This window comes from Culex quinquefasciatus, chromosome 3 (assembly GCF_015732765.1).
Source record: "Culex quinquefasciatus strain JHB chromosome 3, VPISU_Cqui_1.0_pri_paternal, whole genome shotgun sequence".
NCBI classification, from domain to species: domain Eukaryota; kingdom Metazoa; phylum Arthropoda; class Insecta; order Diptera; family Culicidae; genus Culex; species Culex quinquefasciatus.
Window position 1 is genome coordinate 140,705,405 of NC_051863.1, and position 21,500 is coordinate 140,726,904.

The 21,500-nt window shown below is 35.7% G+C and overlaps 1 protein-coding gene across 1 annotated transcript in view; it reads right to left on the reverse strand.

The window, feature by feature from the left end:
• Positions 1–4,751: 4,751 nt before the first annotated feature.
• Positions 4,752–21,500, reverse strand: part of LOC6033560 (uncharacterized protein CG5098) — a 40,790-nt gene continuing 24,041 nt past the window's right edge. Inside the window, exons 2-9 of the mRNA XM_038261673.1 lie at positions 20,854–21,202; positions 20,445–20,788; positions 19,964–20,378; positions 19,806–19,896; positions 14,479–15,557; positions 6,239–6,989; positions 5,969–6,171; positions 4,752–5,902 (exon numbers count right to left, since the gene is read on the reverse strand). Of these exons, the coding sequence (XP_038117601.1) occupies positions 5,504–5,902; positions 5,969–6,171; positions 6,239–6,989; positions 14,479–15,557; positions 19,806–19,896; positions 19,964–20,378; positions 20,445–20,788; positions 20,854–21,060 (3,489 nt within the window). The 5' untranslated portion in view covers positions 21,061–21,202 and the 3' untranslated portion in view covers positions 4,752–5,503. The remainder of the gene's footprint in view (positions 5,903–5,968; positions 6,172–6,238; positions 6,990–14,478; positions 15,558–19,805; positions 19,897–19,963; positions 20,379–20,444; positions 20,789–20,853; positions 21,203–21,500) is intronic.

Here is a 21,500-nt window from a genome sequence, read left to right on the forward strand (position 1 = left end):
AAATAAACATGTTTATGCATGTTTCTATTATGAAATTGTCTCAGGAACACGAATATGATAAAATTATATCCAAAAAATGGGATCTAAGGGGTCCCCGAGCCAAAATTTACAGCGAAAAAATTCACTAAAAGTAAAAGTGTCTATTTGATGTGTTAAACTGCCTTACCCAAAGCGTTCTCATTCTCAGATGGTAGTCCCAGATGTCCCCTACAAGCTGCAGGTTGAACCGAGTTGATATCTGGATGGAACACTTTTTTATTTTAGTTTGAAAATTATGCTATTTTTTCACTAAAATGCCAATAACTCCCTTTAGATTTAACCAATTAGGATGCTTCTCCCTGCATTTTGTTGCATTTTTCAAGCCCTTTTAGATGCATTTTGAATTTTGAAATTAAATAGAATTTTGCTCAAGTTATAGCCTTTTTAAGATTTTTGACGTTTTTGAACCTTCGAAATTTGTGTCCCGATTTGCCCCACTTCCCGTTGACCTAGAGTGCTCATATTTTGGCCAGATGCTAGTTTTATATGTACAAACGACCCCTGAAAATTTCAGGTAGATTGGTGAGGTCCAAACGACCTCCCATACAAAGGGGTATGCCCTGTTCGTGGACTCGCTCTTAAGCGCATAAACAATAAACATAACGGAGTGGAAGCTTGTGCGTTTATGTTGTTTGGAGACGGATTAGGATTTTTAATTTATGTGCGATGCAAATAAAAGAAAAAGGATCTAAAAAAAAATTTAACATGAACCATTTTTTAAAACTTTTTTTTGCGCTTGTACAAAGAACCTACCCTTTTAAATAAAATAAAAAGTTTGCCAAGATTGTCAAAATTATTGGGACAATCGGACGATTCTTTTTTCCAGTGATTTGTAAGGATGTCTAGATGATCCTAGAACCTAGAAGTTTGCAGAATTTGATTTGATCAAATATGTCATTTTTGCTATCAAAAGCATCGTTCCATTTTTTTGTCCAAAATTCTGCTTTGCAAAAATTAAAGATTTCTGAATTTCAACTGAAAATTTCACAAAAATATCAGTAGCTAATAAAAAACACAGTTTACCTCAGGATTTATTGATTTCAGCGTTTGTAATAATTATTTTGTTGAAATATGCACTTCCAGAGAGAACAAAAGTTTGTTTACATCTGTAAAAAAAAGTGATTCAAATTTGTGGATTTCATGGGTCAATACTCTTTTAAATTATTCAAAATAAGCTGGAAATCAAGCCCATAATTTGAAATATCAAAAATAATTGATTAGCAAGGATTTTTTTAAATGTTGAACCTGATTCCGAATAATTAAAAAGTTAAGGCAATTTAAGAGCGAGTCCACGAACAGGGCATACCCCTTTGTACGGGACGTCGTTTGGACCTCACCAATCTGCCTGAACTTTTCAGGGGTTGTTTGTACATATAAAACTAAAAATATGAGCACTGTAGGTCAACGGGAAGTGGGGCAAATCGGGAAGGATTAAAATGGATGAAAATAAACATTTTTATTGATGTTTCTATTGTGAAATTGTCTCAAGAACACGAATATGATAAAATTATCACCATAAAATGGGATCTAAGGGATCCCCCGAGCAAAACATTACAACCAAAAAATTCACTAAAATTAAAAGTGTCTATTTAATATGTTAAACTGACTTATCCAAAGCGTTCTCAATCTCATATGGTAGTCCCAGATGTGATATCTGGATGGAACACTTTTTTATTTGAGTTTGAAAATTATCCTATTTTTTCACTAAAATGCCAATAACTCCCTTTTGATTTAACCAATTCAGATGCTTCACTCTGCATTTTGTTGCATTTTTGAGCCCTTTAAGATGCATTTTGAATTTTGAAATTAAATTGAATTTTAGATTTTTGACGTTTTTGAACCTTCAAAATTTGTGTCCCGATTTGCCCCACTTCCCGTTGACCTAGAGTGCACATATTTTGGCCAGATGCTAGTTTTATATGTACAAACAACCCCTGAAAATTTCAGGCGGATTGGTGGGGTCGATGCGAGACGGGTATGTTTTGCTCGTGGACTCACTCTTAAATAGGTAAAAACTCATGTTTACAAAATTAAAATTTTGATAGGATAGGGGCAGGGGGGGCAGAATGGTCCGCCTAAGTAAAATGCGCCAAAAACCATCGAAAAACATAAAAATTTATGAATTCAGTGTAGTAGGCTTATGCTTTGGGATGTTCCCTTCAATGTTGTATACTTGGTTGATGAAATTTTTGAGCTTAGAACTATTTTTGAGCCACTTTAAAAAATAATGTTTTTTTCGACTACTTTTCCAGGGTGCGGGGCAGAATGGGCCACCTTACAAAACAAGCTATTTTTTCTAATACAACGTTGGAGGGTGATAATAAATGACTTGAGGGACCTTTCTAACATAGTTTCCATGAAGTTAGACAACTTTTATAAAAATAGTCACTTAACAAAACAAAGATTTTTGAAAATAGTGTTAAAATGTTGAAACAAGACGCTATTTTTAGAAATAAGCATCAAAACAAGTAAAAAATCAACTAATGTTGCATTAAACGTAATTTGTGAAGCTACCAGGAGTGAAATAATTCATTTAGCTCAAATTTCGTGACTTTTGATTGTTTTTATAAGGCAGGAAAAGGGTGGTCCATTTTGCCCCCAAGTGGAATTTAATTTAATACTTCCACCACCAAGCCTCTAAATGATTTTAAGGTTCCGTTGTTGTTTGTTTACCTTGGTAGTAACCTCTAGTAACATTATAAGCATTGAACAAACTTTTTCAAACAATCATACTTATCAGAAAGCTTATTTAGAAACCTCGAAATAAACAACATTTGCGTGGCTTTGTCAATTATTTACATTTTTGCTCATAATTCGAAAAATACAATGAATTCAAACGTCGTTTTCGGTAGTAATCCGATCAACAAATCAAAAAAAGAAAATTGTATTTGTCAGTTTTTCGAAAATTTGAAATTCGAAAAGCAGGGGTGGTTTTCCTTCGAAGTATTTTTTAATTGCATAAACTTGAACTTTTTTCGATAAAAATGAACAAAAAATGGCTGTAACTAGAAAACGGTGCACGTTATAAAAAAATGTGAAATGGTAAAGTCCTTTCGATTGATACATTTAAAAAAAATCGTTAATCCTTTGGTTAATCGGTACCAGATTTTGCACCATCCTCTATAGCGCAAAAGATGCCTTTTTGAGTTTCCTCGTTCTACGTAATTGTCCCGTATAATTTTTTGATGATTCTGACTTTTTTAAAGTTATGTTTGACTTTTCGAAAACACCCATAAAATCTAGTCTTTTGTTCGAATAGTCATTAGAAAAAAAAAAACACTAAGTCAGATCGTCCTGTTGTTACACTTCTGTGCATAATTGTCCCACCAAGTCATTTTACGAAGAATTGAATCTTGTTTATTTTTTGCAAGAGGACAACAGCTAAGAGTGATAAACTGCTAACTGATTCCAAAGCGAAAAAATCCCGATGAAACTCTTAAGTGCAAATTGATTTAAATAAAAATTCAGATGGTAATTTTTCGATAGAGTGCATGTAAAGGCGTAACATACATTTAGAAAATCTTTAAAAAAAAAAAACATTACAGAGAACTGATTAAAATTTACATTAAATATAAAAGTGATTTCAATCACCCCTGAAAGTTTCATGACGATAAATAATTCATGATTAACAAGACAGACGAATAAAGCTTAAAATTTTGCCATGCGCAAAGCGAACTGCCAAACTTTCTGAGTGTTTTTGTTGAAGGACTGAGTTTATTTACGGGTGCCACGATAAATTTGGGCTTAAGACTTTCGAAACATATCCCGTGTGCATAACGAAGCTCTATTTTTATCATTTTTTTTTAATAAACTTGAAAATTGGCTCTTGCAACGATGGAAGCGAAAATGATTTGTTTGCGATTATTCCATCCCTGGGCTCTTGTCATGCACACAGGATCGGTTTAACGAATCTTCACCAACAATTTGAATTGATTTGGTCAAAGCAGTGTTGAGATATCGTGGCACCCGTTATTTGTAAAACGGCTAACTTCAAATAGCTTTATTTCGGCAATGATACATACACAACAGTCTTCATATTTATTTTGGTAATTTTGGAACATGTCTATTTCAATTCCCTGCAAACAGATTAAAAAACACAGTATATTGAGTGCTCATACCAACTTATTGCCGATTTACCATTATCGAACCCCATAAGAATAAACGAGAACCACCGATTTTGATATTGCAGATAAGGTCAGACCGCTCGATGAAAATTATTTCAGATCCCGAGCAGACGGAAATAACTTGGGAATAACATTTTTTGATATTTGAAAATACTAGGCAAATAACATTTTGTGTTATTTATAACAAGATTTGTTATTCGTCGTTATGATTTTGTTGTTTTGGATTGTTATTGTAATAACAGACTTATAACATTTTTAGTTATTCTTCGAGCAAATCTTTGTTATTATTTTTTGTTATTTTAACAACAAATCCGATCATCCCAATAACAGTTGGAGGTATTCTTCCATAACAAAAAATGTTATTCCAAGGTTGTTTTGGCCTTCAGCCAATATCAGACCAATAACAAATTTTGTTATGATAACATAAACTGTTATTAAATCCTTATGCAAACATTGATTTTTCAAGAAGATTCCATAACACTTTCTGTTATTATAACAGTATTTGTTATTGAAATGGCATGAATTTTGTTATTACCGTCTGCCCGGGATAATAAAACACAAGTGTCATAAATTTTTCATACAGTTTTATTTTTGCTGCACTTTAAGTTTGCTTACTAAAACTTTTTTTTACGAGAATTCAATATAGATTTTACTTCTCCAGATTAGACACTATTTTACAGACTACACACGTGGTGATCAATTTTATCAATTAATTTTTATTTAATCACATGCATCCAACGAATTGTTCAATTCGTCTATTGTGTTTTTTGTTTCTTTCTGTTGCTCACTTTCAATGTGTTCGATTCAATGTCCTCAGTTTAGTGTTGTTTGTGTGTGTTTCTTTTGCAAAAAGAAAACTTCCCTTGCCTAAATGAAAATATGTATCCTTCTGCTTGAGAGACAGTACCTAACATTATTAAATAAATTACCTCGCTGCTCACAACTAGTTCAAAGATATCGCCCTGAAAAGTACATTCTCGAAACACGATCGAATATCTTCCTTTCTTGCTTTTTTTGATCTGGCTTTCCCGTCTAATTTAAAATTAAATTAAAAAATATCATACACTAGCTGACTGACTGCTATATTTACACGAGTAAAATGTACATTTTCGTGAATTGATCTTGGTGACTGTTTTGTGTTGGCAAAATACCCAATCCACCGTAATATCTTTCGTTTGAACAACTGACGCACAGTTGCAGAGTGTTTTAGTTTATTTTCTGTGGCTGGGAAAAAAATGACAAAAAAAACAACGGAACATAATACAAGTTTTAACCAAACCGAAAAAAGAAAAACGAACAAAAGCAACAAGTCCTAGCGCCTAGCCCTAGTTCCGTAATACTCAAGAATCGCCGTCCTCGGAATGATCCTTGCAGTGCGCTTTGAACTCGTCGCTCAGCTCCCAGTCGTGCTTTCGCGCACACACGACGTGCGCTTCCGCGTTGCAGCCCCGCCTCAGGCAGCTGACCACGGCGCCCGAGTGGCCACATATCCGACACGGGTGCCGGCAGCAGTTCCAGATGGCCGCCTCCAGCCCGACGATGCGCGTCCCGATGATGTGGACGCCCGGCGCCCACACCAGGCAGTCCTCGTGCAGCCACACCTCGTACGAGTCTTCGCCGGCCTTGACCATGCCGTAGAACATGTCCGGGGGTGGAGGAGGAACGGTGGCCGTTGGGGGTGGCGCCGCACTACTCGTGCTCGCCGTTGGTTCGAGCGACTTTCGCTTTTTGGACTTTGTCTGAGAACGAGAAGGGGGAAGGCGTTTAGATGCGGCGTTGAGGTTTGACATAATTGAACAACTCACCCCACTTGCGCCGACCGGTTCCACCTTCGGCTGCACCAGCTTCGAGGCCAGACTCTCGCGCGTTCGCTTCTCGCTGAAGAAGTCCTGGTCGGTTTTACTCTCCGCGAACTCGCCCGACTTGGTGCTGATGATGTACGGCCCGAAGAGGTCGCCGAGGCGCATCTTGTGCGGTCCCGTCTTGCAGAATACGCACATCCACGAGGCTGCAGGGTAATTTAGGAAGACATTGGGTTATTGAGGAAGAATGATCAACTTGAGTTTCGAACTTACCGTCCGTCGTGTCCGCGTCGTACTTGGTGCTGAGCGTGCTCACGTGCAGACCCCGGATTTTGCTCTTCTCCGAGTTGTTCATGCTGTTGGCAAACTTTTTCGTCTGCTTCGCCGGCTTGTCCGAGTCGTCCTCGTTGATGGGCGCGTTAATGACCATGTGGCTTCCGTCGGACTTGACCTGCACGAACGGTCCCTTGTACTTTCCGTTCATATCCGCCGCCGACGACGACGACGCCGTCGCTTCGTTTGATTTTACTTTGGCATTTTTGCCCCCGTTGGATCCTGCCGCCGCCCCCTTCTTCCCTCCTTTGGTTATCGGCTTCTTTCCGAGGCCCGCCTTCCCCGAGCCAAAGTTGGCCATCCTTTCCTCAGCCGCCGCAAAGCTCGTTCCCTTACCGTGCGCGGATTTCTTCTTCAACACCTTCTTCCGCTTGTTCGGTGGCGTTCCGGCCGCTTTACCAGCGCTGGCCCGTTTCGCCGCCGGTGTTAGTACCTTTTTCTGAGTCCCACTCGGGCCCGGTTCCACATCCGCCGCCGGTGCCGTTGGTGAATTACTGCTTCCGGGTCCGACCGAAGTCAATTCGGACTCTGCCTTCCCAGCCAGTTCGGTGAGAATGTCCGTGGCAGGTTCGCTGGCTGGGGCCTGTTGCTTCGCGGAAGGGGACGACTTTTTCGCTGGCGAAGACTTGGAACAGGAGGGCGGCATCGATTCCTCAATACCGGCGAACATCTCCTCGAGTTTGTTCTCGATCTGCAAGAAATCAGTCTTAATTAGGGTGGCCACTCAAATCCCAATTTCAAATTCCCGACTTTTTAAGACTTTTCCAAAGTCATTATTAACAATCGAACAAAAAAATTTACATGAAAATAAGAAAATTTTAGTGTTTTCGAAAAAATAAACGGTATTTTGTGAAAATTGGAATTTTATGCAAAAAAAAACAACTCTTATAAAGCGAAAAAATGCATAATAATTTTCGCTTCGTTTACTCAAACTTTCATATTTTGCAATATGGTTATTTTGCAAAATATGAAAATTTTAGTATTTTCGAAAAAAAAATTTATTATTTGAAAATCTAAGTAACAAAAAACTCTAATAAAGCGAAAATGCATACAAAATTTTGTTTTATTTGATACCCATATTGCAAATTGTAAAAAAAAAAATATTATTTTCCAAAAAAAACGATATTTGGTGAAAATTTGAGTTTTTACAAAAAAAAATAGAGTTAAAATGCATACCAAATTTCGCTTTGTTCGATATTGCGAATTATGAAAATTTGACTATTTTCCCAAAAAAGGTATTTTGTGAAAATTTTAGTTTTTTTACAAAAAAAAATCAAATAAAGTGAAGTGCATACACAATTTTGCCTCATTTTATACCCATATTGCAAATTATGAAAATTTTAATATTTTCTGGAAATACGGAATCTTGCGTTTTTTTTTGTATTTCGCCAAAAAAAAGCCTAATAAAGTGAAAATGCATACACAATTTCCCTTCGTTTAATACCCATTTTTCCAAGAAAAAAAACAACTCTAGTAAAGTGAAAAAATGCATAACAATTTTCGCTTCGTTTGATACACTGAAACAAATATCATGATGTATGGTATTAGTTTCGCATATAGATTTTTGCAGAATGCCTCTACATTTGACCGGTATATGCGCTGCACATAAGTTGTGTGAGCACTGCATATAAGTGGATAAGAAATAGAAATATGCTACCGCATATAAAATTTATGCTCACGGCACATGAAAAGTATATGCAATGCTCACAGATTTAATTATTTGGGGATATGCACCCGCATATAGCATGTAAGTGAAACACTCATGATTTTTAATAAATTTTCAATTGTTTTTTAAAAGTCATGCATTTTATTAATATGGATTACTTCTTATGTTGAATTATGGTTTTATTTTCTTTCCTTTATATAAAAAACAAGTTATTAATTAACGGTTTCATTTTATTAAATTTAATTATTTAAGTAATTTTAATAAGTTACTGGTGCACTTTGGGTGTTTTCTGAAACGGGAGCGGCTCCGTTTGTTTCTTCGAGAAGATCGCATCGAGCGGCTGCCTCGTTGCTCTTTGTTTCCGACCGCGCCGGCTGCTTGAAGTGGTCCATCGGATTCTCTAAGCACATGCCCAACTTGATGTCCAGCTTGAACAAAGTGCGACACGTCTCCTCGATCTTTTCGCGTCAAGGTTGACCGGCAGCGGCGGATACACCGGAAGATTATTCTGGTCCAGAAAGAAATGAATGTTTAGCATCGTTCTCACCACACCACACACATCTCTACAAACCTGATTCGGAACTGTTGTAACCGAGAGTGGCGAAAGGACAATTCCGACGATGCGGTTCACCATCTCCGAATGCATGGCCCTTCGATGTTCTGCAGGCCCCGAACCTATCACCGCCTGCTGCTCTCAAAGTAAATGCCGTGGAAAACCCGGTACAACACCAAACAGGACACGTCGAATACAGCCGGAATCTTAGCAATGTGGCCAAACAAACTCTGCATCTGGTTCGGTTGATGATCCGGACCACCTTCTAGCCGGAACTACCACCGGAACTGCGCGTAAAAAAAATTGAGGCCCACCGTTTGAGCGAAGTTGCACAAAAATGAACCGCGGCTGTTACTGCTGACCGACACACTGACACACGCGCAAACAATTTTGAACACATTTGGGCACACATTCATAAATGTTGTGAACCTTGCATATAAATTTCATGAGTAAAAGCATACTGCAAAAATCTATAGAATTGCGCATATGAAACTTATATGCGATGCTCACAAGCGGTATTTGCGTAAACAATATTTTTTATCTAACAGTATGCAAGCTCGGTTATGTGCAGTACGCATATAATGTCTATGAAGATATTTATTCAAATTTATATGTGGAGCATATGATGTTCAATATGAAAGCTCATGGTTAATATTAGGTTGATTTGAGATACAGTTATGTGCGGTTGGCATATAGAATCAATCATGATTTTAGTTTCAGTGTATGAAAATGCATACAAAATTTTGCTTCATTTGAAACCAATATTGCAAATTGTAAAAAATTGATTATTTTCCCAAAAAAAAAAACAATATTTTGTGAAAATTTGAGTATTTTTTCAATAACCATATTGCGAATTGTGAAAATATTACTTTAAAAAACAGTATTTTGTGAAATCAAATAAAGTGAAAATGCATACACAATTTTGCCTCGTTTGATACCCATATTGCAAATTATGAAAATTTTAGTATTTTCAAAAAATACGAAATTTTGAGTGTTTTTTTTTATTTTACCAAAAAAAACCTAATAAAGTGCATACACAATTTCGCTTATGAAATTGAAAGCTTATGAAAATTTTAGTACTTTTGAAAAATATGATATTTTGTGAAAATTTGAGTATATTACATACCGAAAAACTCTAATAAAGTGAAAATCATCCAAATTTTCGCTTCGTTTGATACCCAAATTGCAAATTATGAAAATTTTAATATTTTCTAAAAAATATACGGTATTTTGTGAAAATTTTAATATTTTACAAAATAAAAAACAACTCTAATAAAGTGAAAATGCGTAACAAATTTCGCTTCGTTTGATAACCATATTGCAAATTTGAGTTTGTCGAAAACAAATACGGTATTTTGTGAAAATTTTATTTTTAACCTAAAAACTCTGGTACATACAAATTGTAAAAATTTATTATTTTCTAAAAATACAATATTTTGTGAAAATATGAGTATTTCACAAAAAAAAAACTCTAATGACCTGAAAATGCATACCAAATTTCGCTTTGTTTGATACCCAAATTGCAAATTATGAAAATTTTAGTATCTTCTAAAAATATGATATTTTGTGAAAATTTGTGTATTTCACAAAAAAAAAACTCTAAAAAAGTGAAAATGCATACATTATTTTGCTTCGTTTGATACCCATATTGCAAATTACAAAAAAAAATATTTTCTCAAAATACTACATTTAGTAAATTTTTTATATTTTACCAAAAAAGCTAATAAAATGAAAATGCATGCAAAATTTCGATTTGTTTGATATTGCGAATTATGAAATTTTTTGTATATGCAAAAAATACGATATTTTGTGAAAATTTTAGTATTTTACGAAAAAAAATCTAATAAAGTGAAAATGCAAATCAAATTTTGCTTCGTTTGATATATATTTTGCAATCATGAAAATTTTACGATTTAAAAAAAATAAACGGTATTTCATGAATTTGTTTGAGTATTTATACTTTGAAACTTACTAAATTTTCAAAAATATATTCTTAGAGAAAACTTTCACAATTTAACATGATATGGTTGCATTAATTTAGTTTTAGATAAAAAAAAAACGAGATAGTGTCCGTTATTATCGATAAGATTATTGCCGATAGGATTAACGAAATAACAATAACGATAACCGCTATCATTAGACGTTGATATTATTGACGATAATATAATTGATAAACAACCTTGTATCATGCTTTACCATTCATTTTATGCAAAATATTTGAAGAGAAATATAAAAAATTAATCGTTTTTGATATTTTCAAATAGGTAGTAAAAAAGCCTAGTGTGTTGACATTTAACCCGAAAGTCATTTAAATTTTGATTTGATAGTTAAAGTATTTCGATTTATGAAAATCAAGCTGCATGTGGCAATATTTCTGAAAAGACTCAATGAATTTAGTTTTGAATTTTAAAATATTAATAAATATTTCAACTCAAGTTGAAATCGTTTTTCAAAATTACAGTTTTTGGGGGGAGGTGTCCACGTGCTTCCATCCCGCCAGTCCATATGTATAGCCTTAGTGTTGTGTTTGCTGTATTTGATATTTTGTGAACCACACCGTATGCTGTACTCGACAGATATGGACTGGTTACCGGCCGGGCTGATGGGTCTCGCAGCTGGCTAGTTGAACGTACCTGTTAGAACATCAAATCATGATGTTTTATCCTTTTGTTTCCTTAGTAACAGTAGCATAGTTAGTTCAGCAAGGGAAGCAATAGTTTGATCCGTTCAGCTGTTCAAGCAATTGCTTTCGATTCAAACTTGTGCTGAACATTGTTGGACTACCTAGACTATGGTTCAAAGGAAACAAACACGAGGGTACAAAGGGATAAGCTCCCCCCGGATGGGGCTAAATTGTGGAACGCTCCCAGTGAGTTTTACTGAGCTGCTTTGGACATTTTAGGTAATAGTTGTACAAAAAAATAGTTAAAGCTCGGTATTAATTCACTGGGAGGTCGTGTAAAAATGTCCGTGCTTGTGAAGTTCTGTTTCTGTGTCACTGTTGTGTTAGTTTGTAACATGTTCGACATGAAACTTCTAACCAGCAATGATTAGTTATGCGGAATTCTTCAAGTACGGGAGCACGACGAAAATTAGACGACCCGAAGAAATAGTGAAGTGATAGTGAAAGCAAAATAAATAAAGTGTCTATAAAGAATCATGAAGTGAAATTATTATTATAATTATTTATATTTAATATGATATTACACTTTACAGCTGAATTGAAACTCACTATCAGAATCTAATGTTTTCTTGTGTTCTCTTTTGTTCTTTTCGTTTCAAACTGAATGAGCGAGCATCTGACTTGCTACGCAGCCGCAGGATAACACCAGCTGTGATCAATACCACACCGACTGACGAGGTTTGCTACCAAGCTTGGTGTCCATGGCTATATGTCCATTGTCCAACCGAGAGACCTCCAAGGTCGCAGGGAAGTATTAATTAGTATCGCCTTTTTATTTTTGACCATTTTGTTAATACAAATTCCTTTGCAGATACCACTTTAAAAGTATGGCTCGCGCTCTGCTTTGATGTTTTGCTAATTCTATCCGCTTTCTACCCCCAATGTGTCCTGCACTGGGGGTGCCTGGGGTAACTTCGAGTTTACCTGGGCCGCCCGAGGAATTATGTCGTAGGTGGCTCGTGTACTGGTTCACTCACCTCTCCTCGCGGCAAGGGTTTCCGTAGGTCTACACTCGAACATGCAACATGGGACAGCATGAATCTTCAGCTGAAGCCGGACGAATGTATTCCGAAATTACAGAATTACAGAATTAATCAAAATTATATCAAATTGAATTTATTCATTGAAATTGTTGTGCTAATCTGTGTCAAGCACATGCCATCATAATCATCCTATATTTATTAGGATTTTAATGTCTTAAGTAGCATTTCCATTCTCAAATTCATGAAACTAGTGAAAGTAACCTTAAATATTGATTTAAGTCACCCACCGCCTGCCACCCACCGCCCGCCGCCAGCCGCCCACCAACAACCGCCTGCCACCAGCCGCCGACCACCCACCGCCCGCCACCCATCAACCACCGCAAACAACCCATCAACAGTCGCCCAACACACCATATACGCAACCACAGTAGAAGAGTTAAAGAATAGTAATAGTTTAGTTGTGATCGAAGTCGGTTGATAAGTTTAAGCGACAGCCTTTCGCTATCACAGTGTACATAGTGAAATTTGCTCCTGATTTGTGTTTCGTCGACGTGAGCTTAGGCAGTATGTTGGAAGACGGCAGCTTTACACTTGACGCAAGGCTCCTTTTGGATAATGTGATTCAACACGTCGGCTTAGGATGAACCCGGTGAGTTTGTTCCGAGCTTTCATTTTCTTTGATGAACTAATGGGCTAGATGAAGCGAAATCATAATTAATTTTGAGCTAGAAAAATGTGTAAACAAGTTGTTAGGTTTCGTTCTTTTAAAAGAAGCGAACATTGAAATTGAAGTAAATTTTAAACTGATAAATAACGACTCCAAAATTAACCACTTGTGAACTATCTTGAACAAAAAGGGGGACAAAGTAATACACATCCAAATTTCTTTGTGAACTAGTCTTTTTTTTTATATTGAATTAGTTTTCAGCAGGATGACCCCTTTATGTGAAAGCAAGTGAGTGTAAATGATCACCTCTTAATCTCATTTGATTTTGTTCGATCTTTCCACAGCCGGCTGTCTAAGAAAGAACCTTTCCAAAATTAATGTCCTCAACAATTAAACGAGAATCTCTCAACAGCAGAATCTGATAACTTGCCTTGAGAATAATATTTTCATAATAAACTAAAAAGACTCAAAAAATCTTAAAACTGGAATCTTCTCAACAGCAACATCTGAATGCTTGCTTTGAGATTAATACAACATACTTTAAAATTTTAATGGAAAATTAAATAAACGGGAATTGTCTCAACAGCAGCATCCGATTGCTTGCCTTGAGAATAAAATGGTATCCGTTAATTTCATCTATGCCACTGGTCGTATCGCTTGCTTAGGGCGAATCCCAGACCTTTACCCCACACAACTACCAACTCCACGCGACACTTACGCAGCCCTGTTGTTTAAATTCAATTAAATTTGGTCAAACGGTCAATTTGATCGAGTTCCACAATAGGGTTGGGAAAAAGAGCCTGCGGTTTCGCTACCTTTTTCTAAGTAAGTCAAGCATCAACATTTCCCGTGCTCCTAATCCTTATTCCTGCCCCGGTGAATGGTGGAGATGGGAGCGGCCGGCAATGGATGGCTCTCATGGTGCTGCCTGTCCTGTTCGAGTAGAATTGGTTTTAATTCCCTTTAATCAATTTCTAAGCAACCTGGGCTGGACAATCATCACATATACATGACGAAATCCAGTCTGCAACCCGCTAAGATCACCATCTCCATGCGAATGCGAATGCGAATGCGAAAAAGTAATAGTTTAGTTGTAATTAATGGCAACAAAATCCCTTAAAAGAGCTTAGCTCACTGGGATTTGCCAACCTGCAAAGTGCTAACAGTAATGATTGTTAAAAATAATAAAATACGTAGCTACCGAGCCTAACTCTTCAAAAAGAGTAGGTGAATGTTTCCAGCAATCAACGCTGTGAAGTGCGAAATTCGGTTTAATTTAAAAAAAAAAAAAAAAAAAAAGTGCTCAAAACTAATTGATTAGAAAATTGTATAAGAGGTTTTAAAATTTTGCGAATTATTGAACTTTTTCCCAATTTATCCACTCGAGTGGCCACCCTAATCTTAATTTTATTTATGTAAGGTATGCACTTCGGAAGAAACCGGTCAAGAAAAATTTCAAATGGGAAGCAGCGGTAGCGAAAGCAAGCCAGAAAGGGTGAAGAAAAGCCCCAAGAAAACGTTCCCTCTTTTTTGTTCTGCCGTTCGTAAAGCTGTTTCTTGACCCCCTTTCTTTTGAACAGCATACCGGCCCTTAGCCCATTTCAAGACAAACGATGATCTTCACTCACCTCTTCATAACTTTTATCCGCGTCCGGTTTGTGCTGAGATTCTGGCTTTGAGCTAGCGGAACTTGAGGAACCTTCCCCCGCAGGAACCGCCGTTCCTTCAGCGCTTACACCAGCGGGAGGACCATTACAACTACCACCCGTCGTCGTTGTCGTCGTCGCCGAAGACGCCACCGCCGCCGCCGCAGGAACCTGTACATCACCTTCCGTGCTGGAAATCATCGCCGCAATCTTGTCGATCGTCTCGCAATCGTCCGACGTGGACTCGCTGTCCTTGCGCGACTCGGCCATGGCTGCCGCCGCCGAAAGCACGCTGGAAATGACCGAACTTACGGCGGCCGCCGGTGATTTAATCCTCGGCGATTCCCGCGTCGTCTCCGGATGCCGGTTATTGCTTTCGTTCAACGCCGCTGCCGCCGACGCCGGCGTCCCCACTTGCTGCTGCAGGTTTATCCGCGTGCTGTCGGACAGATCGGTAATGTGCGGACTATGACTACTATCACTGGCGAGGCCCTGGCTGAGGCTGCTGATGCCCTCCAACGCCAGCGTCGCAATATCGTTCCGAACCGCAATGTTGGGCCGCATCGGATCGATCCCGTCGATCCGGTCGACGCCGCACTTGTCCGCGCTGTTCTCGCCCGTCAAAAAGTCGTGCATCCGTTCCAGCTCGTCCGCCGAGCTCATCTTGTTCGTTCGGTCCGGCTTTCTCCGGCGGCGCGACTTGCTCGAGTTCGAGTCGGCCGAATCGTCGTTCGACGTGATGCTCTGGCTGGGCGAGGGAACGGGAACCGCTGCCGCAGGTGCCGCCGGGGACGTTGAGGGAGCTCGCAGCAACGGTGGACTGTCGGTTTTGGCGGTGGCGGAGGTCGCGGCAGCGTCGGGCGTCACTTCCGGTGGTGTCGATGGCACGTTTGCAGAAATCAACGGGAAAGACTTGGCGGCTCCCGGTGGAAGGGGTGGTGGTGGTGCTGCCGATTGGTGGCCACCGCCGTCCAGGGCGGCAGAGGAGGATGATGATGCCGGTGGGCTGCGACTCCGGTTCGGGCTCTGGCCTGGGGGAACCGGAGTTTGCAGGGACGAGTCTGGAGGGGAAATAGAGGAGTTAACTAATTTTTGATTGCTAACTCTCGTGTAATTTTTTACTCAAACATTTTATCAACAAGTCAGATGATTTGTATCATAATTTCAACAAAAAAAATTTCTCTCCAAAGATTTTTGAGAGTTAAAATTAATTGAAAATATATTTTAAACTTTTTGAAGATTCTTTAATATTGAAACCCGTCCAGAGGCAAAGTTTGTTTTAAAAGGATTAATTAATATTCGAATGTTTAAGAAATCTGAAGTCGGATTAAGACTGTACGGCCAATCGAATACCGTCATCTGGGAAGAATTGAGACACATGTGCGAATTGGGACAGCTGTTTTAGTCTTGTAACTTTTTGATTGCTGAATTTATTTATTTAATTTTTTTTTTAATTTGTAATTTTTTTGATTTTTTATTTTCTGAATTTCTTAAATTTTAGAATTTTAGAATTTTAGCATTTTGGAATTTTAGAATTTTAGAATTTTAGAATTTTAGAATTTTAGAATTTTAGAATTTTAGAATTTTAGAATTTTAGAATTTTAGAATTTTAGAATTTTAGAATTTTAGAATTTTAGAATTTTAGAATTTTAGAATTTTAGAATTTTAGAATTTTAGAATTTTAGAATTTTAGAATTTTAGAATTTTAGAATTTTAGAATTTTAGAATTTTAGAATTTTAGAATTTAGAATTTTAGAATTTTAGAATTTAGAATTTTAGAATTTAAGAATTTAAGAATTTAAGAATTTAAGAATTTAAGAATTTAAGAATTTAAATTTAGAATTTAAGAATTTAAATTTTAGAATTTTAGAATTTTAGAATTTTAGAATTTTAGAATTTTAGAATTTTAGAATTTTAGAATTTTAGAATTTTAGAATTTTAGAATTTTAGAATTTTAGAATTTTAGAATTTTAGAATTTTAGAATTTTAGAATTTTAGAATTTTAGAATTTTAGAATTTTAGAATTTTAGAATTTTAGAATTTTAGAATTTTAGAATTTTAGAATTTTAGAATTTTAGAATTTTAGAATTTTAGAATTTTAAATTTTAGAATTTTAGAATTTTAAATTTTAGAATTTTAGAATTTTAGAATTTTAGAATTTTAGAATTTTAGAATTTTAGAATTTTAGAATTTTAGAATTTTAGAATTTTAGAATTTTAGAATTTTAGAATTTTAGAATTTTAGAATTTTAGAATTTTAGAATTTTAGAATTTTAGAATTTTAGAATTTTAGAATTTTAGAATTTTAGAATTTTAGAATTTTAGAATTTTAGAATTTTAGAATTTTAGAATTTTAGAATTTTAGAATTTTAGAATTTTAGAATTTTAGAATTTTAGAATTTTAAATTTTAGAATTTTAGAATTTTAAATTTTAAATTTTAGAATTTTAAATTTTAGAATTTTAGAATTTTAGAATTTTAGAATTTTAGAATTTTAGAATTTTAGAATTTTAGAATTTTAGAATTTTAGAATTTTAGAATTTTAGAATTTTAGAATTTTAGAATTTTAGAATTTTAGAATTTTAGAATTTTAGAATTTTAGAATTTTAGAATTTTAGAATTTTAGAATTTTAAATTTTAGAATTTTAGAATTTTAGAATTTTAGAATTTTAGAATTTTAGAATTTTAGAATTTTAGAATTTTAGAATTTTAGAATTTTAGAATTTTAGAATTTTAAATTTTAGAATTTTAGAATTTTAGAATTTTAGAATTTTAGAATTTTAGAATTTTAGAATTTTAGAATTTTAGAATTTTAGAATTTTAGAATTTTAGAATTTTAAATTTTAAATTTTAGAATTTTAGAATTTTAGAATTTTAGAATTTTAGAATTTTAGAATTTTAGAATTTTAGAATTTTAGAATTTTAGAATTTTAGAATTTTAGAATTTTAGAATTTTAGAATTTTAGAATTTTAGAATTTTAGAATTTTAGAATTTTAGAATTTTAGAATTTTAGAATTTTAGAATTTTAGAATTTTAGAATTTTAGAATTTTAGAATTTTAAATTTTAGAATTTTAGAATTTTAGAATTTTAGAATTTTAGAATTTTAGAATTTTAGAATTTTAGAATTTTAGAATTTTAGAATTTTAGAATTTTAGAATTTTAGAATTTTAGAATTTTAGAATTTTAGAATTTTAGAATTTTAGAATTTTAGAATTTTAGAATTTTAGAATTTTAGAATTTTAGAATTTTAGAATTTTAGAATTTTAAATTTTAGAATTTTAGAATTTTAGAATTTTAGAATTTTAGAATTTTAGAATTTTAAATTTTAGAATTTTAGAATTTTAGAATTTTAGAATTTTAGAATTTTAGAATTTTAGAATTTTAGAATTTTAGAATTTTAGAATTTTAGAATTTTAGAATTTTAGAATTTTAAATTTTAGAATTTTAAATTTTAGAATTTTAGAATTTTAGAATTTTAGAATTTTAGAATTTTAGAATTTTAGAATTTTAGAATTTTAGAATTTTAGAATTTTAGAATTTTAGAATTTTAGAATTTTAGAATTTTAGAATTTTAGAATTTTAGAATTTTAGAATTTTAGAATTTTAGAATTTTAGAATTTTAGAATTTTAGAATTTTAGAATTTTAGAATTTTAGAATTTTAGAATTTTAGAATTTTAGAATTTTAGAATTTTAGAATTTTAGAATTTTAGAATTTTAGAATTTTAGAATTTTAGAATTTTAGAATTTTAGAATTTTAGAATTTTAGAATTTTAGAATTTTAGAATTTTAGAATTTTAGAATTTTAGAATTTTAGAATTTTAGAATTTTAGAATTTTAGAATTTTAGAATTTTAGAATTTTAGAATTTTAGAATTTTAGAATTTTAGAATTTTAGAATTTTAGAATTTTAAATTTTAGAATTTTAGAATTTTAGAATTTTAGAATTTTAGAATTTTAGAATTTTAGAATTTTAGAATTTTAGAATTTTAGAATTTTAGAATTTTAGAATTTTAGAATTTTAGAATTTTAGAATTTTAGAATTTTAGAATTTTAGAATTTTAGAATTTTAGAACTTTAGAACTTTAGAACTTTAGAACTTTAGAATTTTAGAATTTTAGAATTTTAGAACTTTAGAATTTTGCAATTTTAGAATTTTAGGATTTTAGCTTAAATCAGGAATTTTTGTGGTACTTTTGTACCCGACCCCCTCCGATTTCAATGAAACTTTTTAGACATGTTATCCTAGGCCTATTTAAGCCATTTTTGTGTATATCCAGTTGCACTCGAAAATGACATTTGAGAAGGGCGTAAGTTAGTTAAATATTTTTGTATTTTGTAATTTAAAAATTACTGTAACTCAAAGTCGTTGCATCGTATCAAAAAGTGGTTAAAGACAAACTTGTAGGAAATTTGATGAGCTTTCTGAAAAAAAATACACTGAAAGAAAAATACACGCCACCTCTATGAGATTTTTAAATTTTTAAGTTTAAAAGTTAAATTTTAAGGTGATGTCACGATTTTTTTTCGCTCAAAATTTTTGTCAAAATAGCCTAAAATGTGACAAAAAGACTCACAAAAAATGCAGGATGGTATGTCTCTCCTAAAAAAATACAAAATTCATTTACTAAAACTGTTTTTTTTGAAAAGTGGTCTAAACGTCAAAATTTTCAAAAACCGATAGTGAGAATCGATTCTCCCGACAATGTTACACAAAAGTCTCCATATTGACCAGCATCTGATGATTTTCTGAATTTTTTTTTTGAATTTTTTTGAGTTTTTGATTAATTTTGATGCTAAACGAGATCCAAAAACGAAAAACCATATTTGCACCGCTGTGGGCTTGGCTTGTTTTGTTGGAAAATTTGCTACCCTAGGTGGGAATGGCGGAGTTTTTTTTAAGATAGAAAATTTGATCTCGGTATTCATAAGACGGGAGCAAATTTGATACGCACCCCAGAGCTGGAGATGGCCCTACAAAAGCCTTTTGTAAGGCCATCTCTAGCTCTGGGGTGCGAATCAAATTTGCTTACGTCTTATGAATACCGAGATCAAATTTGCCAACTTAAACAAAAACTTCAGATTTTCAGATGAAAGAGCAAACTTACAAATCTGAGATCGAAAAATTAATAAAAATCTAACATATGTAACAGAGGTTTGGAGATGGATTCAAACTGTGTTCAAAATGTTGTGATGGGATCGGATTAGGGTTTCTTTATTAAAAATTAATATGCTCTTAATTTTTTAAATAAATCTGCAGTTCAGGATTTTTTGGGTTTCTGTGGTGAGTATGGCATGAAATAATAACTTACTTATCTTCGGCGACATTGAAACTGGATTACTCTGCATCGCATGCAGCAGGATATCTTTCACCAAATCCGATGTCTCGACAACTCCCGGCATCTAAAAATTGATCAAATCTCATTAATCTCCCCCGCAAATCGCCAAAACAAACTATACAACAACTCACATTATCCCTCCCATTCTTGCCGACTTCGCTGTTGAGCTGCTTTGCGTCCTTGATGTGCAGCCCGCCAAAGTCGTTCCCCGCTCCGATTGGTCCCATCGGCGGCATGTTGTGCAATCCCCCAGCAGCCGCTGCCAGCCCCGGCGCCCGGTTGTTAATACTTGCGGCGTTCGGGGGCACGTTACTGTTGGTGCTCATCATGTTGTAGTAACCGTTACCACCGGCTTGTGGCGCCGCCTGGGGTGGCAGCCCGCCCGGACCCGGCCCAAGGAAGCTACACGACGGAGCTAAGCCGGCGGCGCCGCCACCGCCGTTGTTGCCGACTCCGTGGGGACCATGGCCGGAACGGTCTTTAAGGGCTGCGGTTGATTGGATAACGCCTCCGATTTGACTCAACGGTCCCGATCGATTGTGGTTCCTGGAATTGAGGGGTGGGTGGAGAGTTAGGTTCAAGTTATGCTTGGGCCGTTCAGCAAAACCTTACGCATTCATGTGATGATGTTGCTGGTGTTGGCCGTGTTGTTGCTGGGGCTGCTGCCCGGGAATCATTTTGTGGTGAAAGTGATCGTTCTGCTCGGGCATCGCCGGAGGAGGGCCACCTCCACCGCCCATGCCTGGAGGAATGTTTGACGGTAGTCCTTGTTGCTGCTGCTGGGATAGTGGACCAAGGGGCGGCGGTCCGGGCAGTCCCGGCTGTTGCAGGTTGTTGCCTGCCCCCTTCGGAGAGGGCGTACTCCGGGCGGCCGACGACAGGGACAGATCGACCGAACCCAGCGGCATGCCGGAACTACGACCAAACGTTGGCAGTATCGGATTGATTTCAAGATTCTGCGAAGAAATAAAATCAGTGTCAAACCAAACTCCAATCAACTGAAACACAAAAAAACACTCACGTTCTTGTGGTTTGCGGACATAAAGTTGTACAGCTGGTCCTGGTGGTTGGGCGGGGTGTGCCAGGTGAGCGGTGACCGCGCCATTGACCGCTCGCTCGACATGTGCGCCAGCTGGGGCTGTCGCGGAATGTACGAGGGCACCTGCAGCGGGTTCCAGGTCGAGTTCGGCTGGCCGAGACGCCCGTGGGGCGGATTGTGGCCGGACATTTTGGCGGAGCTCGGGAGCTGGGCAGCTGAGAATTTAGCTTTTTTTCAGTTGGCGTCGAGATTGTTGGTGGTCATCCGGAAAATTATTTTGATTTGAGACTTGGGTTTAATGCTACGGTGTTTATTGGATTGTTTTGGCTAGCTGGGATAGAAAATAGAGAAAATTGCAATGTTTAGGGGACAGTGGCTTTGTAATTTACATAATATTTAGTCAATGTCGGACACATTACTACTTCGGTAAACAATTTAGAAATTGCCTTTTTGAAGGGGCAGAGATGAAACATTTAACAACTGAGCAATTGTATGTATGTATGTATGTATGATCCCCATACCCTCAGGCAACTTGGTCCTGGAACACATGTGAGCGCTAGGTGAACAATTCGATCATCTTTTACTCCGTAATCTGTACACCCACGTGCATAAGTTTTTTTGCACGAATT